This window comes from Etheostoma spectabile, chromosome 21, assembly GCF_008692095.1.
Source record: "Etheostoma spectabile isolate EspeVRDwgs_2016 chromosome 21, UIUC_Espe_1.0, whole genome shotgun sequence".
NCBI classification, from domain to species: domain Eukaryota; kingdom Metazoa; phylum Chordata; class Actinopteri; order Perciformes; family Percidae; genus Etheostoma; species Etheostoma spectabile.
Window position 1 is genome coordinate 2,018,872 of NC_045753.1, and position 26,559 is coordinate 2,045,430.

General features: G+C 40.6%; 2 protein-coding genes across 3 annotated transcripts in view; one reads left to right on the forward strand and one right to left on the reverse strand.

The window, feature by feature from the left end:
- The window catches only part of usp22 (ubiquitin specific peptidase 22), a 25,219-nt gene extending 16,838 nt beyond the window's left edge, over positions 1 to 8,381 (forward strand). For both annotated transcript variants that reach the window (XM_032501654.1, XM_032501655.1), the window contains 6 exons: positions 2,534 to 2,692; positions 3,793 to 3,919; positions 4,320 to 4,411; positions 4,653 to 4,715; positions 5,712 to 5,861; positions 5,971 to 8,381. In XM_032501654.1, the coding sequence (XP_032357545.1) occupies positions 2,534 to 2,692; positions 3,793 to 3,919; positions 4,320 to 4,411; positions 4,653 to 4,715; positions 5,712 to 5,861; positions 5,971 to 6,013 (634 nt within the window). In that variant the 3' untranslated portion in view covers positions 6,014 to 8,381. The remainder of the gene's footprint in view (positions 1 to 2,533; positions 2,693 to 3,792; positions 3,920 to 4,319; positions 4,412 to 4,652; positions 4,716 to 5,711; positions 5,862 to 5,970) is intronic.
- On the reverse strand, positions 8,080 to 17,971 carry tnfrsf13b (TNF receptor superfamily member 13B). Its single transcript, XM_032501658.1, has 6 exons — positions 17,900 to 17,971; positions 17,453 to 17,566; positions 14,377 to 14,511; positions 13,261 to 13,377; positions 11,125 to 11,445; positions 8,080 to 9,680 (listed from the first exon to the last, which is right to left on the reverse strand). The coding sequence occupies exons 3-6, from the start codon at positions 14,489 to 14,491 to the stop codon at positions 9,436 to 9,438; spliced, it is 798 nt and encodes a 265-aa protein (XP_032357549.1). The 5' UTR covers positions 14,492 to 14,511; positions 17,453 to 17,566; positions 17,900 to 17,971; the 3' UTR covers positions 8,080 to 9,435.
- Positions 17,972 to 26,559: the final 8,588 nt, after the last annotated feature.

Here is a 26,559-nt window from a genome sequence, read left to right on the forward strand (position 1 = left end):
ACACACTGTGCTCTTAAAGGAATAGTTTGGATGTTTTGAAGTGGGGTTGTATGCACTACTTCTCCATAGTCAGTGTATTAGCTACTAGGAGTGGGAATTGCCAGAGGCCTCCCGATACCATATCATCCCGATACTTATGTCACAATACAATGTTATTGCGATTTTAAACATATTGCAATATTCTGGATATATTTCCCAATTTCAAATGATGTCCTGGAAAGGAAACGTCAACATCTGTTTTTTCTTAATGAAACATTTCTCAGTTTGTTCATGTCACTTCAGTTTTGTTGCTGCAAAATGAGATTGTCAAGCAGACAAACTGACCAACACATATATAATAAAACATCCATACTTCTGTGTATTGATACAGTGTTGCCACGGAAAATTTTGCGATACTGTATCGATTCCCCACCCCCCCACCATCAGCCACCTAAAAAGAACTCCTTATCAGTTTAACTGTACGTTCTATTTATAATATTTCCACCACCTTACCTTGCCGTCGGACAGCCCTGTCCACCACAGTTTGCCCCCACTCTCTTTCGGCCCGCTAAGACTCCCTCTTCAAAAGTTCAACACATACAGTATATTCGCTTGTCTCCACAGTGCATGCCACTTTATTGTTGCTTTCTTAATCACTCACTTTCATTTGTGGTCTGTGAACCGCTGAAAGTCTGACCTGAACAGCTGATCTGCAGCGATGGCCAACCACCATCTGTTCCAGCTAATACACTGACTATGGATAAGTAGCTCATTCAGCCCCACTTGAAAAGATCCAAATAATCCCTTGAAATTAGAATGTAAGAGGAAGCGATTTAAAGCCAACTTACAAGAAGCGCTGTGCTCTGGCTTAGAGTCTGAAATAGATTCGCTTGCAGACATAAGTGGATCATAATCATCATTTTTAAGCATACAGTTGAATACTGCTTTATTAGCATAGCACCACAACAGGCACGTAGAAAAGCACTATAGCAAACTCAGCGATCCACAACATGTGGATTCTGCTGCCTTGTTTTTGTTTATATCAGAGTTAGGATCTCTCTAGGACATGTCTCTAAAAGAAACCCCTGCTGGCACAAGGCTTTTTGCTTATTCATGATTTATTCACTTTGTATTCTCCATTTAAAAGCCTAACATGGTGCCAACTCATCCTTTTGCTTTTCGACAAAATAAATGGATCTTGGATGTTCTATAAAGCCCAGAACCGATTCTAGCACACTGCAACTAGTCACCGTTTTCAGACAGAGTGAGTTGAGCCTTTCAGTCTAGGTCAGGGGTTCTCAAACTTATTGCAATAATGTTCCACTTTTGGAAATATTTTTTTGGGCCAAGTACCCCCTAAACAGAGCAGAACCTTTTTGGTTATAACTAGTGCTGTCAGTTTAACGCGTTATTAACAGCATTAACGCAAAATGGCGAGATTAACGTTCTTTTAGGCCTAGCAAACTTTGTATTTTTTTCACATGCTTTGCAACAACTAGTAACATTAGAAAAACTACAGCACCACACCGGATCTAGCTAGACCGGAAACAAAACTACAGGCACGCTGCACACACGCCGTTTGGGCTTGCAATCCGGCCAAAGACGCTGAAATGGATGCCAATAACATTCTGAATGGAAATTTTCCTTTTTAGAAGTTGCCAAATGTTCCATTGACAAGACCAAACTGATCTGTGTGTTTAGTCATTGTGGACTGAGGTATCATCGCAGCACGTCCAGTCTGAAATACCACTTGATGGCCAAGCCCAACACACAAATTGCAACCCATTTGAACCATGCACCTGGTGCACTGATCCTTTTTTTTTTTCTTTTTTCTTTTTTTCTCGCCGTCGAACTAGCAATAGTGGATTGAGAGGCCCTAAACGCACCTGCGCCAGGCGCTTCACAACATGCACTTAGATCGATAGTTTCTGTCGCCCCCATGAGGAATTCTAAGTAATGACAATGAAACTGTCATCTTGTCGACATGATTCAAGCCTTACGTGATTGCGACCCTGCTGTTCTCCGCATGCAATAACTGGAAGTCAGACATTTTCAACAAGAAATCCTTCAGAAAAAGGATTTGACGCCGGTAACAAAGGGAGCTCTTTAGATAACATGGTCTGCAGTCCAATTTTTAACGGTCACGAATGCCATCAACCAATATCATAAGTCTTGTATCCTTAACTGCCTAACTGCGCTAAGCTTTAGTGCGCATCTGCGAGCTACGTTCAGTGGAAATATCTCCATAGCCCAGATGAGCAAGCTTAGCTGCCAACATTAGGAGTGCAAGGGTCTGAGCCGCCCTGCCAAGTAGCTGGTGTCTCCCTTTTTTCCCCTCCCTCTCACTTATCTCTGTCTGAATAGAAGAAAACTACAAAGTGCAGTGTCTTACTGTGCGGGTAACAGCGGGAAGACGTGCTAGTCAACACGCAGCAACGCCCTCGAGTCTACATGAGATATCTGCAGCATGTTTTTAAATCTTCTCAATACAGACACAGCCATCTTGTGTGTGTTCTCCTCTCTCTCTCTCTCTCTCACTCTGTCTTTATCGTAGTGGTGTCTCGACAACCATAGACCCGTTCTGGGACATCAGCCTGGACCTGCCGGGCTCCTCCACCCCGTTCTGGCCCCTCAGCCCTGGAGGAGACGGATCTGCACTGAACGGAGAGAGTCACACCACCGGGGCCACAACACTCACAGACTGTCTGCGCAGGTAACTGACATAACAGTGTCATGTAATTATTTCATAAATGACAATACACGGTCGGACTGGACGATTACTTAAACATATAACCTCAATTATGATTAATGAACGATGACTTTGTTGGGTGTTCGTGTCCCAGGAAATACCAATACTACTAATAAAATCAACACTTTTATTGAAGCTTTCTATCAATAAAAAAATTGAAAGATGTCCCTTTTTTTCATCACTTTTTTTCAATTTTTGCCACTTTTTGACATTTTCATCACTTATAACACTAACTCATTAACTTAAGTTTTAGTTTTATGGTAAATAAAGCTAATTTATAGGAAATTATACCTAATATTTGAGTTAGAAAAGCAAAAATTAGAAATTATTTAGACAAAAATTACAGGAATATATGTTGATCGATAATCACAGACTGGAATATGTCGGAATATGTCAACTTTTACTCAATACTATTTCAAAACCACTTCAATTTTTTTTTCAAATGCAATAAAATTGAATAAGACACCTCAAAATTGAATGCGAGTAGAGCTTTGTACTTGCCAAAGAACGTTGTGTGGAATCAATCATGTTATTTTGGGTAATTAAAAAGAACATTGATATAGGAAAACGGGTCAGTGTGACCCGAGGACAGCATGAGGGTTAACTGATTGTTTTGGTGAGTCACACAGGAGGATTACAGCAGGTGTCAAATATAAGTGAGAAGTTGTTGCATTTTGATATATTGCGACGTCTTTGCGATAAATTGCATTTCATTGATTTTTTTTTTTTTCAACTTGAAATTATGTCCCCAAAGCAACATCTGTTTAATCTCACGTAAAGTTTCCATCAGGTGGACCGAAAAAGCAATTGATCTGATTCTACTACCAAAACGTTAAATTCTCATGTGAAATGTACTGTATATAATAAAAGATTGATACTTGGCATCCGTGTATCTATACAGTTTATACAGGCTTTTACAGCCGCTGAAAAATGTTGTGAGACTGCACTGCATCACCCCCCCTCCATCTTTAGCACACTAAACCTCCTATGAGACAGCATCCCTTAAAGCACTCCCATACACAAACACATGAACACTAAAGCTCCTCCTCTCCCATCTACTGTAGGTTCACCAGGCCAGAGCACCTCGGCAGCAGTGCTAAGATCAAGTGCAGCGGTTGCCATAGTTACCAGGAGTCCACCAAGCAGCTGACCATGAAGAAGCTGCCCATCGTGGCCTGCTTTCACCTCAAAGTAGGTGTTTTCTTTGGCTGCTACTTTAGTGCAGTGGTTCCTAAACTCTTTCATATCAAGGAACCCTAAACTGACACAAATTAGACCACGGACCCCCCCTCTTTGGTAAGATTTTGTCCCAGGGGCCACCCTCTGATAGGATTTTTTGCTTTTAGATGTTTTATTAGAGAAAGTGTATGGAAACCCATGGCCACCAGAGCACCTTTTTCTCCCATCCCAGAATGCTGTGTGGACTCGCCAGACCCTCCTCCGCAGCGCTGTGGGGGAGGGCCTGACAATGTGAGACTATTGTGTTACTTATGGATGGAATTCTAGTGAAAGAAACCCCCTCAAGGACCCCTGGGGGATGTTGGTTATCAGAGCTGCGTTTTTTAAAATGAGTGTCATTGTTTGTTTTCAGAGGTTTGAGCATTCAGCCAAACTGCGGCGGAAGATCACGACTTATGTCTCCTTCCCGTTGGAGTTGGACATGACCCCCTTCATGGCCTCCAGGTGGGCACAAACTCCAACCATTTCTTCAAATCCGCTCAGAGCGCTTTATCTGTTCACACCCCTGTATAATCGTAATACAGGAATTGAAAGAAGGATGCGGCGCACAAAACCGAAAGTCCCACTGCAGTAAATTGACTTTGTCCGTTGGACTTGGAGACATGCTTTATAAAAGACACACTAATGACTCTTGCAGGAACAGTTGTTGCTGTTGTGACTACGTTTGCTCTGCTGTGTGTTTCAGTAAAGAGAGCAGGATGAATGGGCAGTACCAGCAGACCGTGGACCCCTTCAACAATGACAATAAGTAAGTAAGCAGTAAGCACAGGGTTTTGGCGGGGTCTTAAAGCCTTACATTTCAAAATCAAGAGTTCGAGCTTAAAAAAGTGTTAAATTTGCTGGAAAATTGTGTCTCAAATTAACGTTAAACAGTTCGTCACTCCTCAGTGACAGCAAACTGAATATCTGTTGCTACGCTGTTTGTATGCACAAAGACGGCGTCATAGTTTTTTTTTTACCTTTCTTTTATTTAGGGAAGGTTGACTGAGAGGAAGCCTCTCTTTTTACAGGTACGCACATTTATACCTGGAAGCTGCCCAGTACAACCACACTCTGATCTGCTGGCCACTGCGCAGCTCCACTGGAGCCACCTCAGTGGTTGTAGTGAGGAAGCAACATCATTGTCTCTTTTACTTTCCCCACCCATATTTTATCTTGTCGGTTTGGGGATTGAACCGACAACCTCCCGGTCACAAGCTTGCTTCTCTAACCTTCAGGCCATCAAAAATCCCACTTGTGTTTTCACAGTCTGACATGCATATGGCAATATACATGTATATCCAATATACATGGATGAATGCATCAACAGCATAAATGTAACTTTATTAATCCGGCAAGGGGAAATTACAATTTACACACAGGCCTAAATTACACACAAATACTCAGTACCCATACATGTCAGTGGGGGGGGGGGCTGCCCATGGAGTTTGGGGTTTGGGGCCTTGCTCAACTGGCACCTCTCCAGCTACCAGTCCACCACCATACTTTGGTCCAAATGGGGACTTGAACCAGTGACCCTCCGGTTCCCGGCCCAACCCAACTCCCTACTGACTGAGCCACTACCCCCCCCCACAGGTGTATAGACACATAACAACCACATTTACAACAGCGACACCGGATCTATAGAAATGGAACGCGTTCAACTCAGGTGTGACGTCATTCCCAGCTCCGGCTTCCGAGTTCCCAGGTAAATGGAACGCACTAGTAAGCCTCTTCTTCTCTGTCTCTACCTGTCTGTTTTCAGGTACAGTCTATTTGCAGTAGTAAACCACCAGGGAACACTAGAGAGCGGCCATTACACCACCTTCATCCGCCAGCACAAGGACCAGTGGTTCAAATGTGACGATGCCATCATCACCAAGGCCAGCATCAAGGATGTCCTGGATAGTGAAGGGTGAGCCGGTCGCAGCATTTGCCCTTTTGTGTTTTTCGGAGGGGGGGGGGGCTGTTCCTTTTTATTAGATTTGCTGAAATGTGACCTCATTGTACTTTCATCTCCCCAGGTACCTTTTGTTTTATCACAAGCAGTTCCTGGAGTACGAGTAGCTTCCCTCCACCAGAGCCGCCTGCGGGTGGAGACGAGGGATGATGCAAGGATGAGTTGCACGGGAAAAGGTAACGGAGGGATGAGACGGGCACGGAAACGGGAAACGCAAGCCTGCCTGAGTCACTCTTTAATTGCAACTCTCACTCGTAACATGGAACCACCCCTTACTCCATACTAATCTAGTTCCACTTGTACGACATTCAAAAGAGAACTGTACGCAAGTGTTTAGGAACCAAACAAAACGCAAGGAATTTGGGATGGTGATATGTACGGGCCCTGATGGGTTATTGTATAAAATGACGTTCACTTGAATTCAAAGGATATAAGCAGCTGTGATCATCCGCTGTTCTGCAAAATCAGCGTGTACTTGAGATCAGGCACAGGACATACAGCGCCGTATCCCGCCTTGTTCCACTGTTTTTTGTTTTTGTTTTTTTTTTAAGATCCAGACAGATGAACCGACGGTTATTTTGTAACTTTCATTTATCCGGGGAAGGTTGACTTAATCCCCAGTGCTGTTCTTCACCGTGTTTTGTGTTCGCACAGCTGCATTTAATAACACCTGAACGTGAAAATATGTGGAGTCGCAGCCTTCCGCAGGGATTTGAGGCTCTGCTTTAAAGAAGAATTTCTTCGTCTTTTTTTTTTATTTGCTTCACCTAAACCGCAACTTCTGGACACAAGCGCACTTGTCTGACACACCCACACTCCTCCAAATGACCAAATATTTCAAAGGATGGAAGTTATCATGCTTTTTTTTGTTGAGAATGCAAAAAAGCAGAGGAAAAAAACTACAGAGACAGTTAATTCCATTTATTACTCGTGAGTTTGTAGGAAACATTGACTTTAACAAGGGATCTGTTGTTTTCTGCCCCTCATGCTCATTCCAACAGTCCCGGGGGAAAGAAGTGACACGGTGAACATTACATTTTTATACATGCTGTAATTAAATCGTCTGTTTACGGTTTTGCATTCTCCCCAAACTCCCGCATCGTTCGCCTGTGTCACTTTGTGCCGTCAATCATGTTTTTATTTCTTTGTACACACAAAAGCAAAAATAGTGCCGCTAACAGTCCTGGCAAGGCAACACTTCTTTTGAAGGGGTGTGCATAAGACTGACATGACACCGTCATAACCATGATATGAAACCTGTCATAAACATGAGTCTTTTGAATTTTGTGTCATTCGCTACATTATGACACTTTTAACGATAAGGAAGCATTGCTTGAGATGTTTGTGTTGGCGTAATGATAGCTTGTTGTATTTTTAACACATAAAGCTAAATAGTTTCTTAAACCTTGATAATTAGGCCCGCCATGACATGTTTTTGACAGCTCATGGTGTTTTGGTTAATGTCAAGTTGACATAACACGGAGGTTGTTGTCATGGCTCATGTCAAGTTGTCTTAACACAAACATCTCAAACAATGCTAACTTTGCATTAAAAGCGTCAAAATGTAACGAATATCAGTCATAAACATTCAAAAAGACTCCCTGTCATAGTCACAACTGTGTCGTGTCAGTCTTACGCACACCCCTTCAAACGCAGTGGAACCCAGTCGTGACACTGCTGCTATGGCGGCTTCATTTCATTTTCTGTATGTTTCCTGTTTAATTTGACGGCATTTTGGCGCTACAGAGTCATATTCTTCATATTCAAGATAAATCGTCGCCGTGCTGTTTCATGTAAATGGCAACAAAAAAAGAAATGAAACAGGAGTATGTATAATGGGTCCGAAGCTCGATCCTGCAGTGTTAATTGTCGGCCGCATGTTGCTCTCTCTCTGTGTGTGTGTGTGTGTGTGTGTGTGTGTGTGTGTGTGTGTGTGTCTGTGTGTGTGTGTGTGTGTGCGTGCGTGTGCGTCCGAGAAAAGAAAAGATCAGTGTAGATGTTTGTATAAAATGTGTCATTTTGCATAAAGGGAGAAAAACATAAAGTGCGTATGTGTTCCCGTTTGTATGCACGTGTGTCGTGCGTATGTACCGAGTGTCCGTGTACTGAATCAGTACTTGCATTCAGCATGCCGTCTGAGCTGGGTATCACAGTTTGATAGGATTTTTTTTTTTCCACATGTTGATGATGTATGGTAAAGTATATGTGTACAGTTTGTATGTTAAGAGACACATTGTGAAACCTCAGAGTGGATTTTCTTCTTCTTTATCGCTGGATCCGGCCACGGGTTCGTAATCAGAAGAAACGATGAACTCGACCCGGTCGATAATTACCCACACACACACACACACACACACACACACACACACACACACACACACACACACACACACACACACACACACGTAACTGCTGCAAGAACTGGACACATTGATAGAAAAAGACACTCAAATAAAGAAAATCTATATCTGTTAACGCGTGTGCTTCTTATTTGTTGCCTTTGATCATTTAACTCTTGTGTTGTCTTCCTGTCAACCATGGAGCTTGTCCTCTCAGGCAGAAATTAAACCTTTTTTGACACATTTTTTTTCCACTCCCACCGGATCCACCACTGACATCCACTTTTTAACACCAGTTTTACACTTCCTTTTGGAATTCATAATCAACACCCCTTATTTAGATGAAATTATCCCTAATTTTTGATTTAGTAAAAGCTGAAAGTATGAATTATTTTGACAAATTGTTATGATTACAACTGAAGTAAGGATACGGTTTTGAAACCATTTCATTTTTTTTTCAAATTTGATAAAATGTAATTAAAAATTCCAGATTCTTAATATTACTTGCTTGAAAGAAAGCCAAATAAATATCTGATGTAGAAACTTTGAAATCAAGGGGACAACATGAGGGTTAATTTTGTTTTGTAAATGTACATTATTTACTAATATTTAATGGGACTAATAAGTCAACTCATTGCCCCATTTTCAGTTCTACTATTTAAAGGACAATTCCGTCGCAGGGGTTACCGACCGTTCTCTGGGATATGTTTTCATGCTAATCGAACATGTGTCTCTAGCAACAAGCTAACATGCTAACAGCTGATTAGCTTCAAACGCTAGAGAAAAAATAAATTGCTATTGTATACCACTAACAAGGTTCAAAATTGCAGTAGGTTAACCGCAAAAATCATTTCATCTGCATGCCTTCGTTGGGGAGTAAAACGTGTTTTTCACATTGAATATAAATTAACCAGACAACAGATTTTGAAATATTTCTATTGAAAAGATGTCCTCTGCTTGAGAGAAGCTTTTATGATACTTATTCATGCTGATGAATTCTCACTGTTGCTGCTTGTTGAGAGGGTGATGGGGTTTGTAGATGAGCGTGCAACCCTTTTTTCAGTTTCGCATGAGTGATGTTATCTTACAGTCTGATTAAAAAAAAAATCAAATACACTACAATACAATCTTCTATGTCCTGGGGACCCATTTGGACATTCCAGTAGTCCCGTGGGACAGCTAAATGAGCCTCATCCGACTTCCGCCTCCTCCAGCACCTCCAGTCCAGAGTTGTGTAGGTTCTCCTCAGCCCAGACAGGCCCTCTATGGAGGACAGGCTGCTGGTAGAATGAGAAGGGGGCCCTCGGTGGCCTGTCGTTGCCCTGGCCGAGACCCTTCAGATCAGGGAAGCAGTGGACGCATACGCAGGTCTCAGTAGGAAGGGAGTCATTTGATGGCTCGCGGTCTCTGGTGCGGTTTGAATCTGGTACAAAATCTGTGGAAAGATGGAAAGGGTAGTGGGCACACACTGGAGAAAAATGCCATGACTTGTTTAATACCCTAACCCTAAGTTTTGAAATACAAAAAAAAAAGAAGAACGGTAACTTTATCACTTTAATACTGGACTCCACTGACACTTTGATAATAATTGATGGTCTTTTTTCTTTCTTTATTTGACAAATGTTCTTATTGTTACTGTTATTATTACTGTTATTTTGTTGTCTTTATACTGTCCTTTTTATCTATTTTTTTTTTCTTGCAAAAACTGTTGCTGGAATTTTCAATTTCCTTGCGGGAGTCATCCCAAAAGGATTAATAAAGAGAAGTCTAAGTCTACACTAAACTGCTCCGTGGGTTGCCAGAACAGCAGTAACTGGGGGCTGTTCTTACCCCCGGTTAAGTGAATAACCGGGTTATGCCTGTTTTTTCCCCCCCCCGTATACATGAGCCGGGAAGAACTCTACCTCCACTACATTAGGTGGTGCTCATCCAACGTACAACTGGTCAGAATAAGGCTTGAAACCTTCAGGTTGACCTTTTGTCAAAATCACAACAAATGAAGAAATGTGTCTCCTCGTCCGTCTGGTTATGGGTTTGTTTAGCACTACTTGCCTTGCCATGATAAAGTCTTCAATAGATTTAAATATTTAAAGCTTGTTTTGTTGTGTTTTTAGCGGTTGCTTCCATCTGCTGTGTTGTATTTCTGAGTCATAAACCTCTGCAGCGGAGCGGGGACGGGACGTTGTGACCTGCAGAGCATGCAAAGACGCGTAACCCGAACTTCCCCTGGTTAAGATGTAAACATGCACGAATACCTCGGTTACTAGAGGACTTATCTAGGTCTGTTAACCGTGGAGTGAGAACTCTGTCAGTGTAAGGTGTTTTCATGGCATTTGTGAAACCGTGATATTGCCTTCACCCAGATATAATCAACTGCATGGGAACGCACTGATTGTGGAAGTTCTCCTGGTGTTCTGAGACGGTTAAGATAAACCTCTTTCAAGCATATTGTACTGCTTTTTACACTTCCCCCTTATGGGTCAAGTACAAAAAGGCAAGCTTCAGTGAACTGCGGGTCGCTTATAATGATTGTTTGCGCATTCTACTAAGGAAACTTAGGTGGTGTAGTGCAAGTGAATTGTTCTGTCAAGCAGGAGTTAATACATTCTCTCCTTTACTGACGAATCTGATGTATAAGTGAATTTGTTGCTTGAATTCTTCTTGTAACTCTGTCATTTCACATCTGATTGACCTGAGGTTCAGTGCTTTGCGATACCAGTCCCCCTCATGGGTCTACTGGTATGGCTGTCTTATTTAATTGGTGTCTGTCTTGTGTATCTGTATCTTTTTATTTTAGTTTATTTTTTTATAGACCGTGAGTCTAATAATAATAAAGGCTATCTATTGTAGTCTTTGAGATGTATCCATACTGCACTAACCTTTGGACCCCTGACCAGGCCGACCAACCTCCTGGCCCTGCTGGACCACACTCTCCAGGTTGTAGTTAGCCTCCTTGGGTCCTGGTTTGGAGGTTTTGGCCCTTGCTCTCCTTAGTAAGACTGCCGATGCTAGAGACAAGCTAGAGAACAGCAGCAGCATGCACAGAGCCAGCAGGGAGTAGAACAGGATAGTGGAGTCTTCCAGGGCTGTCAGCCCTGAGGTCCCTCTGGAATTTGGCACGTGTGAGGGAACTTCAACCAGGAGCTTTTTGGTAGTCATGTGAGGTGTCGGAGCTTGGGGGGTAGATGGGAAGGATACCTCTATAAGACAATCAAGACAAAACTGTATGGTGACAAGCATTTTGTTGGGCATGTTATTCCTTTATGGGCAGCTGATCGTAAAGAAATGACCGGAAATGAATGGAGAAAGAGATGAGGAGTGCCATGCAACAAAGGTCCCTGGCCAAATTACTGTTGTGGCTCATGGTCCGTACCCTCACCAATGGACAAGCATCTTTCAGACCCTCTGGGATTTTGCGATGTCGCGATCGCGCCAATTCACACAAATTTAACCAATTTCTGTGACTATGGTGAAACTCGCAATTTTGACTCATCACCGCAACTTTTTCCGCAAATTTCACCATCAACCGGAGTTTCCCAATCCCAGCAGTCCCACTTGCCAGACTCTGTACAAGTATGTGACGCTGAGAGCAAAAACGATAAGAATGATACACTAAAAATCGCAACAGTTTTTGCAACTTTTTTCTGTCTCTCGCAACTTCATTGCAACAAACATACCAAAAAAAGTTGCAGCTTTTATCGCAAGTTCTTACAAAAGCTCCCGCAACATCAGGCATTTTGGGCTGTAACAATCTCAAAAAAAGGACACAAAATCCTGCAAAGAAATAAGCATCCTCTATGCAAACCTAATACCATTCAGCCCCATTGGACAGGAGTAGTGGCTTTTTTACCTATAGCTAATGTATTTGGGTTAGCTTGTTAGCACTGCATTTGTGATCGGGATAAACAGAAGTACTGTACATTTCTAGCTTCCACTCTCTGTTTGTTGCCGTTCTAAAAATCCCCTCCCTAAGGGAAACAACAACAAAGCTACATGTGGAAAATGGCACTTTTTGAAGAAAATTTGGATTGTGCAATAAGGCAGGCCTTCTCTTAGGGAATGATGGGAAAGATTTACACAGAATATGTTTATGGCATTCACTCTGTGATTGGGACGTTTTGGGGAAAGATTAGTGGGGATTGCTGTGGACAAGACAGACAAGAACACACTGGTAATAGCAAATGACGTTTACCGTGGATCTAGATAATTGAAATGGCTCACATATTGTCTGAACAGTTACTTCATTTAATATTGGATGTGGTGTTTTTCTTGAGTGGGGTTCAAATGTTTTTAGAAACTGTTTTGCAGAGCCACTGTTGCTGCGTCCAGAGCTTGGCGCTAGAGCTGGGCAATATATTGATATCATATCTATATATATGAGACTAGATATTGTCTTAGATTTTGGATATTGTAATAGGACATAAGTGTTGTCTTTTCCTGGTTTTAAAGGCTGCTTTACAGTAAAGTGATGTCATTTTCTGAACTCACCAGACTGTAACTGTTCTATTATTTGCCTTTACCCACTTAGTCATTATATCCACATTGCTGATGATTATTTATCACAAATGTCATTGTGTAAATATGTTGTGTAAGCACAAATTGTCAACACCACCATATTGTTGTGGTATCGATATTGAGGTATTTGGTCAAAAATATTGTGATACTTGATTTTCTCCATATCACCCAGCCCTATTTAAAGCCGCTCAAGACGAGTGGGATTGATTTAAAGAGATGCCAACAACCCAGAGCGTTTTTTTTTTTTCCTCTTATCCCAGAATGTACTGTATGTGCAGTGTACGCAGACCTTACTCCACAGCACTGTTGTCAGGCAATGCGACACCACTGCAATTGGTATTCATTTGTAGTTAGTTTGAGATTGACTTCCTTCCTGACCTCAACTCCTGCTTTGAAAACTTTGTCCACTGAGGCCTAACTCAACATTAATGCTTCCAGAAAACAGAGAGAGGCAGTGAATAATTGAAGCAGTAGTCCAGACCAGCGGGGTCAGTACTCACTCTGGCAGTGCTGGGAGCATTCTGCTGGATGACTGCCACAAATCTTAGTGCACCTCACACATGTCTTCAGCAGTGCGTCGTAGTAGTGGCCGAGCAGGGCTTTGCAATGTGCAGACTCTAAGGAAGGAGAAGGAGATATGATAAACTGGAGAGGCAAGAAAAGAAAAGTACAAGTACCTCAAATGTGTCCTTAAGTACAGTACCTGAGTAAATGTACTTAGATAAATTCTACACTGTATTTACCCAGCTTGTATCAATGGTCACAGCCTACAAAGTGCCATAATAAAAGGGTCATTTTGATGTTTTTTAACCTATTCTCCCATGCATTGGTGTCTAACTGCGGAATACAAACCTCTTTGAAATTGGTCCAGTTCTGAGTGAGAAAGCTGTGTGTGCACTGTCAGTTGCGTCCACTAAAAGTGCTGTTTCTGTCAGTGACAGGCTCAGGTTGTTATTTTAGATTCCAACGTTATGGAAAGGAACCCTACAGAGATGGACGTCTTTGTTAAAGAGTAAAATCCATTGTTTTTAACCAGAAACAGCCCTGAAATCGCCAAACCCACCAGACTCTATTTAAATAAACAATACTTTAAGAGTGTATAGAGTGTATATTAAAGGTTTATTTAAAAAAAATCTCAAAGTCGAGTTGAGTTTTGAAACAATGGAACCGAGAGAGCTTTGAATAAAATGTGTTTTACGATGATTAAACTACTGTTGGTGGGTTTGGCGATAGAAATTTCGGGACTGTTTCATGTCAACAAAAAGGGTCTTTCTCTGTCGGGATCCTTTCCATAATGTTGTCAGAAACTTAGAAATGGCAAAAACAGCACTTTAGATGACATTAATTGAAGTTGCACAATTGCCCATTAACACTACGTTGTAGCTTCAGTCACTTTTCACACAAAAACATAAGAAAAATCTAGAAGTTGCCCTTAAATGTGAGGAAAATGTTCTTGGCACAACCATGGATTTATGTATTCCTGAACTGTGTGTGTGTGTGTGTGTGTGTGTGTGTGTGTGTGTGTGTGTGTGTGTGTGTGTGTGTGTGTGTGTGTGTGTGTGTGTGTGTGTGTGTGTGTGTGTGTGTGTGTGTGTGTGTGTGTGTTTTGCACTCACCACAGTAACTAGTGCATTTGGGGATGATATGTGGTTGCTTGCATTGCATTTGACAACCAATACATTTTTTGAGCAAAGCATCGCAGTAATGACCCCCATGGCAGCCTCCACCCATCAGGCCTGATGACCCTCACACTGACAAACACGAAGGACAACACAGACATACACAGACAGATAAGTAAAGAGAAAACAGCAGTGGGCAGTGCAGTTATGTGCATCGTGTTGCTATAACAATGTGAAATCTTAGTTCAGTGAATTCTTGTAACTGTGTTTTTATTCTACACTGTTCTTAAATGTAATATTCTCTTACATTTTGTCCACAAAGTATAGGCTATTAAATTTCTTTTACAAAGGTCTTAAATTATGTATTGTCATTTCTTAGGATATACCAGAACGTCAAACCAAAATCATTTCTTAGAGTTAGCTATCTTTCATCTTTCATGTATTTATCTATTTTTGTGCTTTCTTATTGTGTGGATTTGTTGTGTGTTGTTGTGTGTGTGTGTGTGTGTGGTGTGTGTGTGTGTGTGTGTGTGTGTGTGTGTGTGGTGTGTGACTTTACAATTGACTTTGTGTTACTTTAATGTTATACGACAGGTAGGCTAGGGTTAGGTGTACCCAACATGGTGTTTTACTATAAATCCATGGACGTGGTGAGCAGCCTCTGGCCCTAAATAGTTGGCATTTACATTGGTATATTCAATATTAAATATCTTATAAAGATATTGTATATTATGTTATCTAGCCAAGGTGGAACTAAAATTTTGACCCAGAAAAAACTAAACGTTGTGTGGTCTACACTCCTGCTCTCCCTCTCACAGATGAGATAGAGCCTCAGCCAAAGGCGGGAGTCTGGCACAAGCTCTTCCGATTGGTCGCTTTCTGTTAACCCTTTCCTGGACTGGGTTACAGGTGCATAGCATCGGCGACAGCAACACAGGATATTAAACCTGTTTCAAGCCCTTTGAACCTGTAAATTGTTTGTCCTCGGTCACTAACAGACAAGTTGGCAAACTCAGACGTGTATGAAAAAAAAAGTTATTTTTATAATTTTTAGGGGGTCTAAGTTGAAATTTAGGGGGGTCTAAAGGGTCTAAAATCGCCAATGGTTTTAACAGTGTTATATTTTGAAAGTATTTATTATGTCCAGAAGCTGCTGAGAGTCAACCTTGTGTTGTGGATGTTGTTAGCTCTCAGTCGTCTGTCTGAGAGCTCTCTCCCTGTCCACATGCCTTCATCTCTTCTATTCTTCTATAATAACATACTTACAGTGGTGCTCATACGTTTACACACCCATGCTTAAGTTGACTGAAAAGAGGAATGCAAAAATCATCTTTAGTAAATAGATCTTAATGCCTTAATTAAAAAAGGAAGGAAAATCCAACCTTTAAGGACACCAATTTTCTTTGTGAATGAATAATGTATTGTAAATAAATAAATGTTCTTCCTTAAAATACAGGGGGCATAAGTATACACCCCCCTATGTTAAACTCCCATGGAGGTAGGCAGATGTTTATTATTAAAGACCAGTTATTTCATCGATTCAGGATACTATGCATCCTGATAAAGTTCCCTTGGCCTTTGGAATTAAAATACCCCCCCCCCCCCCACACACATCACCACATACCCTTCACCATACATAGAGATTGGCCACGCATGTGTATGGTGAAGGGTATGTGGTGATGTGGGGGGGCTATTTTAATTCCAAACGCCAAGGGTTAGGGAGATTTTTCCTTTTTTTATTATTAAAGCATTAAGATCTACTTACAAAAGAGGATTTTTTTTTTATTCCTTTTTTTAGTCAACTTAAGCATGGGTATGTAAAGAAACAAATGTCAGCTTTTGCTAAGATGATGTGATGATCATTAGATAAAGGTTTTTCGATATACTGTATATTGCAGCATATTGGTTTAACTGTGGAAGATGTGTAGGAAGCTGAAGTGTGAGCTGTACTAACGCAGGATAGTTGTAGAAAAACGACAGGTCTTTCTGGGGAAGGTTTTTTTTGCCTTTGCTTTCCTTTGGTTTTGAGACTTTTCTTGAGCAAGCCTTGCGAAGCATGCACAAAGAGACCAGTGATGGAAAGATGAGGGGCCATCGGCAACATGCCAGGCTTCCAAACTTCCATCCTTTCACAAATTATGTTTTTTTTTTCTCGCAACCACAGTCCTCTTCGCTCCGTTGAGCTCTGAGTCAGCGGACTGTGAAAGACGCACGGTTTAACCCTCCTCCGCCCTCCTCTGCCGTGTACTACAGTATTTATGTCACACCCTGATGATCAGCACTCGGTGTCCTACTCACGCCCCCCCCCCCCCCCCCCCTTCAGATTTCATGCACAGTGAGTACAACGTGTTAAACATACATGATGTTTGCCTAAATCAAAACAAAAGTGCTTATTTCCATACAAACCAAAATCATTACTTAGTTGGTTGTCTTCTTCTTTCGTGTATTTATCTATTTTTGTGCTTCCTTATTGAGTTTTGTTGTTGTTCTTTTTACCATTTGTCTTTTTCTGTGTGTGTGTGTGTGGTGTGTGTGTGTGTGTGTGTGTGTGTGTGTGTAATTGGACAAAGGACTGGGTTCACAGCAAAGTAAAGGCGTTTCTGGTGATCAAAGCTCGCTATGAGCCGAGTATAGTATAGTATAGTACAAAGTGTGGTAACGCTGGCTACAGTTGTAGGGGTCAAATATTACCTGGACCACAAATACTGACCCCCAAAAATACTGAAAACACCACATTCAGTTTTCTGATGTGTCCCAGTATGGGTTGAAAGCCATTAGGGCTGGGTGTCACCAATGATTTCACGAATGGATTCCAATTCACAAGATCCCTTTTCAGTTACATTTCCACTTCAGCATTAAATAGGTCAGTTACAATACCGATTTTTCTTGCATATAAGAGATTAACCAATTAAAATCCAGTCACCGCATCCATTGTGAAAATGCATAAATTAAAAGGTTGATTTTTGTGATTTTACTAATCAATCTCAGATCACTCAAACAAAGCTCGACCTCCATCGGAGAATCCGTTATTTTGAACCCAGCCCTAAATACGTTGTTGAGGGCGGCCACTCACCTGGCGAGATGCAGAAGCGCTGGGGGACTCCTCGGTTTGAAGACCAGAGTGAGGTGGGCCTGCGTTTCAGCAATGGAAGCTCATTTGGGTACCAGCTCTCTGCCTGACCTGGGACTTCCCCCCCCTCTGTGTGTGTGTGACACACACACCAAAGTTAGACCAATGCCAGTGCCTTTAAAAAGTCCCCCGTGAACTTTGTGTTTCAAAACAGTGAATCACAGCAGATGTTCAGTAATTAGGACACCATGACAATAATCAACATTTAAAAACCTATCTCTACCAATGGAGGGAAATATCTACAAATATATATATGAAGTTCTGGCATGTTTCAGGGGCCCTGTGAGTTAAATGGGAGTTTCAGGTCCTGTACTTTGGCTTTTGACACCTTTCAGAACAGTTTTTTGAGCCTAGAAACGGTCACAAAAATAGACCGAGCTCATGGTCCACTTGTTTTCCCTGAAGCTTTCAGACAGTTTGGGCCTTTCTCGGCAGATGGAGTTTCCTCAATTGTCATGAATTAATTTAGTTGTTAACTGTGAAATACTGTAAGAACAAAAGAAATACAAGTTTTTAAAGTGCCCATATTATGAAAAAAAACACTTTTTCTGGGATTTGGAAAGAAAACCTATCCATGCTGTTTTTAAGTGAGATACAGGGTTCTGAATGTCCTGAACCTGAAAATCGCTTTAAAAATTAACATTTTTGCATTGAAGCCTTTCTTGTCTAGCTTTAGCTTGAATATATGTTTAGGGTTGTTGCTCAGCTGGAATGTAAGTCTTCTCCCAATATAATGTAAAATATCAATAGAACACTCGTAGAATAATATTTAAGAAAATAAATCTCCTCCCTAGTGGCAGTTTCCTGCAGGTGTCCTTCAGGGTTTTTTAAAAAACGTACGTGTGTATCTTTTTCTGCTATGACGAGTCAAAATGTCAACTCAAAAATTCCCGTTGACTGAAAAGCTTTTCACATAAAAATTACTATGTGGATTTGAATCACCATCGCCACTTCATTACAGCTGTGCTTCTGTTTACCTCGTAACTCAAACCTGGGTTTTTGTTAAAAGGGGACACAAGTACTCGCTTTGGTTTAATTTGATTCTAGTGTCTTTTCACAAAGTGGCCTCAACATTGTACCAAAACGATCAGTCTTTAACAAGTCATTCTGGTAGAGCCACCTAACCTGAAGTTAACACACACAGGTTGACCACAGTGACTCACTTTTAACAGCAATTAATGGTTTTTAAAAGATGTGAGTAAACCCACTTTCCAGACATCAGAGTGAAACTGTAGGACAGTTCTGCACCATGTGTTCCACTCTCCACTGAGCACAGACCAGATTTCATGGTTTCATCTCTGCATCACCTCTCATGTCAACCAGGATCCTTCTGGCCATGTGCAACTTAGTTTTAGACTGAGACTACATACAACACGGAATCCTTTTTGAACACAGCACCTGCCGATATTAAAGACATGAACCAGACATAACCAGAGGTTCATTTTAATTTTCAAATCCTACAAAGCTTTAGTTGAATTTCCATAACCCTTGTGTTGTCTTCCCGTCCACCATGAAAAAAAGTTACCGCTTTTTCTGACATTTTTGTCACTTTTTCAATCTTGTGGGTGCTTTTTTTGATGTTTTTTTTCCAAAGTTATTTGATATTTCTAATGTTGACATTTTCAGCTTTTTTCAAAGGCCCTTTTTTTGTGATGAAAAAACTGAAAATGGGTCAAATTTGACCCGAGGACAACATGAAGGTTAACCCTAATGTGGACCTTGGGTCAAATTGACCCATTTTCCTATATCCATGTTCTACACAGTTGTAATTACCCAAAATAACATGATTGATGCTACACAACGCTCTTTGGCAAGAACTAAACAATCTCTACTTTCATTTATTTTGGGGCGTCTTATTTAATTTTATAGCATTTGAAAAAATTGAAGTGGTTTCAAAATAGTGTAAAAGTTGACATATTCCAGTCTGGGATTATCCATCAACATCCTTTCCTTTAATTTTAGTCTCAATAATTCCTAATTTCGGCTTTTCTAACTTAAACAGTAGGTATAATTTCCTATAAGTTGGTGTTACGTAGTGTTGAAAACAAAAAATGGAACAAAAACGTAAGAATACGTTAAAAACATTGAGAAAAAAAGCCTCAACAAAAAGGGTTGATTTTCAGTTTTGACAGGTGGCATTCAAAAAAAATGTTGGCCACATATCTGTAAAGTATAAATTATTACCCCATTATTCTGTGTTAAATCTTCTTAGCCAACTTCATTCCAACCTATTACAACTAGTGTTACACGTCTTGCTGGAATGTATGGTCAATAAACCTCATTAATTAACTTATTCCTCCTTTCTGAGTTTACAAAAAGCACAAATTATGAACTATTTTGACTAACGATTAAAATCAGAGGATGTGGAGTGGATCAGAATGGTATATGTCAACATTTAGTCAGGAAACTGTTTTGAAACCTTTTCAATATCTTTTTTTAAGTACTATAAAGTTGAATAAAACCCACACAGTTTAATGAGAGTAATGATCCAATCCTTCGTTTTACTTGCTAAAACCGTTGTATGGAACCATCCAAGTTATTTAAGTAACCTGGATTTCTGATACAGAAACTTTGAAAACTGGTTAAATTTGACCCGAGGACAACAGAAGGGGGTAAACTATTCTATAAATCTCACCCAGTACTTGCTTGCTTACTGTAATTAGTCCTGATGTATTTATGTGACTAGATCAAAATGGGTAAAATAAAGAGAGGACATCAGAAAAGAAGAGAACCCAAAGCTTTAGGTTTCACACAACTTTTTGACAGGGAGGCTTTGCTGTGTTAGAAGATGAATATAATTCTGGGGTTACAAGTCATTCAAGGTGTTAGTTTTTCTTTCTTTTTTCCTTTTTCTTTTTTAATACGTATGATTTTGGTTCGGCCTTGTGACATTTTTAAGGCAAAATTCATAGGATTTGTCCATTGCGGATAAACCCAACATTTAAAGTTGGCCCCTTCTCAACTGATCAGCGAGTATTTTAGAAGAGATATACCGTATGGTCACAGAGTTATGGACATTAATGATGGACTAAAATGTTTCAGTAACTAATTAGACAGTTGTTTGGATGGATGCACATAGTTTATGGTTGCAAAACTTGGCCTACTTCTCGTAACTTTGGTGCATACCAGTCACACAATAACCTCTAAACATACGCGCGCAATATATAAAAGACACTGTCCTACCTGAAAGACGCCCACATAAGCCTTTTGTTCAAGCAGCAATTACGACCTGTATTTACGTTTATAGTGACGGCGCCCACTAGTGACCGTGGTAATTATGACAGGAGCATAGCAGGAAGTAAGATGACGAAGTATAAGAAGGCAGATTTCCGCATAAGGAGGCAGGTTTGGGGTGGTGGATGGTTTCAACAAACGGGACTTTCACTCAGGGGACGGGGCTTTATGTCCCATTGAAAAGAAAAATAAACGGCAAGGTTTATTTTTTTTACCTTTTACGGAACTAACGAAGCTACGTCACCTTCAACGTCACATGCGTAACCGGAAACTAAGTAGCATCTGTTTTGAACCCAAATCCTAATCTTTTTCTAAACTGATTTCCCGCAACCGCTAATTTATGGATGCACCATGGGTCGTATTACTGTAGAAGGTAAGAACAAACAACGGGTTTCTTGGTAAGGCTTGGAGGACTCTTTGTAGAGTCTATCAACGACGTTCCACTTTCGGGAATTGCTCCTTTGCCGCCGGAAATTCCGCCTGATATCCAGACGGATGTCCATTACCTTCCGCTTTTTTGTGTTGGCATTCTAGCCTCTGGTGGAGTTCTGAGGACTATGGTTACCTGGTCCCCAGATCTCTGCAGGGTAAATCCAGACAGCTAGCTGGACTATCTGTCCAATCTGAGGACTATGGTTACCTGGTCCTCAGATCTCTGCAGGGTAAATCCAGACAGCTAGCTAGACTATCTGTCCAATCTGAGGACTATGGTTACCTGGTCCTCAGATCTCTGCAGGGTAAATCCAGACAGCTAGCTAGACTATCTGTCCAATCTGAGGACTATGGTTACCTGGTCCTCAGATCTCTGCAGGGTAAATCCAGACAGCTAGCTGGACTATCTGTCCAATCTGAGGACTATGGTTACCTGGTCCCCAGATCTCTGCAGGGTAAATCCAGACAGCTAGCTAGACTATCTGTCCAATCTGAGGACTATGGTTACCTGGTCCTCAGATCTCTGCAGGGTAAATCCAGACAGCTAGCTAGACTATCTGTCCAATCTGATGACTATGGTTACCTGGTCCTCAGATCTCTGCAGGGTAAATCCAGACAGCTAGCTAGACTATCTGTCCAATCTGAGGACTATGGTTACCTGGTCCTCAGATCTCTGCAGGGTAAATCCAGACAGCTAGCTAGACTATCTGTCCAATCTGAGGACTATGGTTACCTGGTCCTCAGATCTCTGCAGGGTAAATCCAGACAGCTAGCTAGACTATCTGTCCAATCTGAGGACTATGGTTACCTGGTCCTCAGATCTCTGCAGGGTAAATCCAGACAGCTAGCTGGACTATCTGTCCAATCTGAGGACTATGGTTACCTGGTCCCCAGATCTCTGCAGGGTAAATCCAGACAGCTAGCTAGACTATCTGTCCAATCTGATGACTATGGTTACCTGGTCCTCAGATCTCTGCAGGGTAAATCCAGACAGCTAGCTAGACTATCTGTCAAATCTGAGTTTTCTCTCGCACAACTAAAACAACTTTTGAATGTTCATGTTTCCCAAAAAAATATTCCTCCCTGAGGCTATTATGCAGCGGCTCCATGCGGATCTTAGCGCCATGACTGTTGTGATTGGTTTAAAGAAATGCCAATAAACTAGAGTACATTGTTCTCCCACCCCTGAATGCTGCGTGGACTAGCCAGCCCCTCATCCGCAGCGCTGTGGAGGAAGGTCTGCCGTGATCCCTCACTGGCTGCCCACAAGCAAACCAGATAGAGACACAGCTGTTGAAAACTGAACCTGGGTCTCTGCAGCACATCAGTCCAATAACGAGCTTTCTGATTGGCTGAGGAAGTGGACAGAAAACAAAGTATTAAACATAAAACAATGCATTTATAAAAATTCAAAAAAAAACAGCCATGTAAGGTAAATGAGTGAGACTTCCACTTCAAGCACATCTGTATGTAAATCATCTCAATGCAACTTTGTGTCAGACAACAAATGAAGAAGAAGAAAACCAAGAAGCTGAATTTGAGGAAGCAAAGATCCAATAATGACTTGGCTCCGTGTTGAGTCACAGTGAAACCTAAAGCTTCTTCAAGTGGAACATTTACTTTAACCAGCGCTGAGATTAGCTCAGATTAGCCCTGCACGATTCGGGGAAAAACATAATATCACAATTCTCTGCCACGATTTCTTTGACCATGCCAAATTAAAACAGACTTGGCAGTACCAAACGTAGATTTTATTTTTTTATTTTTCATTTATTTAAACACAGAGGCTCCAATGAAGGGAAGAGAGAGCATTGCAGCGTGTTAAAACTTATTTACAGTATACTATGTACAGTATATACGAAAGTAGTAGTGTTTGTGATCTCAGCTCATAAAATTAAACGAAAATCAATCCTTTTTTTTTTTTTAAATCAGCATTATTTAAAAATTAAAACGCGAAACCGGGTGAATTGAAATCGCGATTTTATAATGAATAATTGTGCAGGCTTAGCTCAAATAAAACTTGAATGATGAAACCTAAAATGGTTTGGAGGAACAAATACAGAAGCATGCAAAGAAAAATATATTAGCAAGTAGGATTTATCCATATTGTGAATCAAATAATTTTTTATATATTTACATATATATATATATATATATATATATATATATATATATATATATATATATGTATGTACACACATACAGTGGGGCTTCACAGTTTGGGCACCCCAGGTAAAAAATTTTATTAATGTGTATAAAGAAGCCAAGAAAAGATGGAAAAATCTCCAAGAGGCATCTAATGACAGATTAGACATTCGTATTATTTGTCACAAAAAGTTAGATTTTATTTCCATCATTACGCTTTCAAAATAACAGAAAACAAAAAAAACTGTCAGGTCTCACTTTCCAAGGGGGGGGGGGGGGGGGGGGGGGCATGTTATAAACTCTGCAGGTGCCTAAACTTTTCCAGACGCCATTTTTTTGTTTTCTGTTATTTTGAAAGTGTAAATGATGGAAATAAAATCTAACATTTTTGTGACATATTATACTAATGTCTAATCTGTCATTTGATGCCATTTGGAGATTTTTCTATTTTTTCTTGGCTTCGTTATACACATTAATGCAAATTTTTACCTGGGGTGCCCAAACTTTTAAGCCCCACTGTATAGTGTATACACACTTATTTTTTAAATGTTTTTCTTTATACAACATGTACAATGTATTCGATTTGAGTGTTACAGCATAGGTAAAAATGAATAAGTGACAAACAAAAAAACATACCATAGAAAGGAAGTCAGGACAACTGTTTTACCAGTAGGTTTTAGAGTGCATTTTGAAATTTGAATCACCACTTATAGAGCCTTGCATGGTCTAGCTCCCGCTTACACCCAGGATCTATTACACGCCCCCCCCCTACACTCCTGGTCTCTCTCTGAGGTCTTCAGACCTTCTAACTGTCCCCAGAACCTGTTTTTAAAACCAGAGGTGATGGAGCTTTTTCTGTGGTGCCTCCAAGGCTCTGGACCTCTCTCCCCTTAGCTTTGAGACGATGGATTCTGTGGAAACTTTTAAAAAAACACCTGAAGACACATCTCTTTAGACAAGCTTTTAACTAGCAACATGGCTTAGTATTTTATGTGTTGCTGTTTTCTTTGTTTTTACTGTAAAGCCCTTTGTGACCCTTCTTGTCTGTGAAAGGTGCGTTATAAATAAAGTGTACTTACATACTTATTTTAGGAAAACGCACTGCGTAAAGGTACAAAATGGGTCTTCATTTATCACACGCCAACAGAGTGACGTGTGAAAAAGTAAGGGCTAAAAACTGCAGACACCCAAGAGGAAGGCTCTGTGATTACTGGATGACACCTCTAACCAAAACTACCACCTTCAGAAACCTGAACACCCAAAATAGAGTCGCTGCAGGTGGGTAGTCAAATTCAGGGAAGGCAAAAAAGGAAGCCAGTCGACACAAAAACAGAACAACAAAAAATGGCTGAATCAGAACTAAATCAGTCAACCTATGCAAAATTCTAGGCGAGTTAAAGACGTGCCGTTTTCAAAAGTCTTGATTAAATGAAATACTTCATGAATATCTTCGTGCTTTTTATACCAAATGGTAAAGGGGACGATGATGTTTTTGGAAAATCAGACAACAAAGGTAGGCTTAGGTCTTAGAGTGGGACAGACATATTTTTGTTGTTTTTACGGCATCATTCTTTGTACAGTACACTACATTTTGAGTAATTTTAAAAATGATCGATATAATTTCGACCAATGTAAAGATACTTACTTACAAGAAAAGAACTTATTACAAACTTTCACTAACCACATTTTCATAAACAACATGAATACATGATACATGTCCTAAAAGGAGTAGGAATAAGTTCTATGGTCCTAATTCTTCTCCATAACTCACTAACTCAATATTTATTTTTTCACTGGGACAGTTCCAGATTTACGCCACTAGATGGAGACAGCCTGCAATTTTTGAAAAGACAATCTCATCAGCGCAGGATCAACAATAATGTCCAACCTCCCTGTGTACTTGTCATAGCAGATTGACATTCTCATGTCTAAATACTGTCTGTATATCTTAGAAATCACTCTTAATCCTACACGTTATGCAGGGAAGCGGATTCCCTAAAACTTGTCCCGGGTAAAGTATGTTATATGAATATTTTATATTCATAGGACAAACCCATCTGTAAAATTCTGTTTATAATAGTATTCATTTCCATATTTATTCACTTATGCACTTATGAAAACATTGTATATATCCTGCACTAACTGCTACTGCACTTCTGGTTAGACCCAAACTGCATTTTGTTGCCTAGTACCTGTACAGGTGTAATGACTATAAAGGTGAATCTAATCTAATGTGGATGAGTGGAGGAAATGAGCTGTACTATGGAATATATATTGAGTATTGTTAGGGTATATTTTAGCAAAGAAAGAGAGCTCCCACATGCTGTGCAGTACTCAAACTAAAACTTCTACCAGACCATTGAACGTTGGTTCCACCCACAAAGGGAAGGGAAGACGTAAGCCCTGTTTTAGAAGAGTGCTGAAGCCACCCTTACGTTTATCCCGGCACCCGTAAAAATTAATTGGAAAAAATAAGTCTTTGTCAGTGAGCTGTGATTATGAGTTCTGCTCTAGGAATATCACAGCATTGGGGGAACTAATCCCAGAATCTCGACCCCTGGATCATTCCGAAAAAAAATCGGAGCCAACCATTTTTAGAAAATAGTGCTTGTTAGCCATTAGTTCAAAATGCATACATCTCTAATTTTCAAAAGTTATTGATACTGCATATTGGAAATGTCTGCTTTTCCATATCCGATTTAATTTGTAGCACCGTCCCTGGGGCTCAGCATTAAAGCACGTTTTCTCAGAATTGTTAGTTTCCCCTGCCATGATGGTCCAAAATGATGTTAAAATGCAGGTAGCACAGTAGAAGAACGTTTAAAAAATTACATAAAAGGGTGACAGGCCCCCCCAGATAACGGAATATCTGTTCTGTCACTCTAAGTCGAGGAAAACATGGTTCAGTGCAGGTGGAGTTTGTAAGATGGAAAGACATCTCTCACCCTGATCCCACGGCTGTCGTGTGAACCAGTTTTTAGAGGCGTCTACGTTTTTGTTTTCGTGCATTCATCTTTCATTCTTCCTGCGGTGGAGAGATACTGCTCTCATAGTACGATAGAACCCAGACTACACAAAGCTCAGCTGAAGTATCTGTAATACCAACTTATCACTGCATCCCTAGTATCCAATATGTTCCTGCAACAATTTCAATATCATAAAAACTACATAAAAAAGTCAATGGTTTTATCTAGTCTTAATTATTATCAAAGCAGCTGTAATCAAATTGCCTACTACTC

Coding starts and splice junctions, on each gene's coding strand:
- tnfrsf13b (XM_032501658.1), bottom strand. CDS start 14,491: ATGGGTGGAGGCTGCCATGGGGGTCATTACTGCGATGCTTTGCTCAAA. Junction 11,446..13,260: donor ATGCTCCCAGCACTGCCAGA/GTGAGTACTGAC, acceptor ATTGTCTTATAG/AGGTATCCTTCCCATCTACC. Junction 9,681..11,124: donor GCCTGGTCAGGGGTCCAAAG/GTTAGTGCAGTA, acceptor ATCTTTCCACAG/ATTTTGTACCAGATTCAAAC.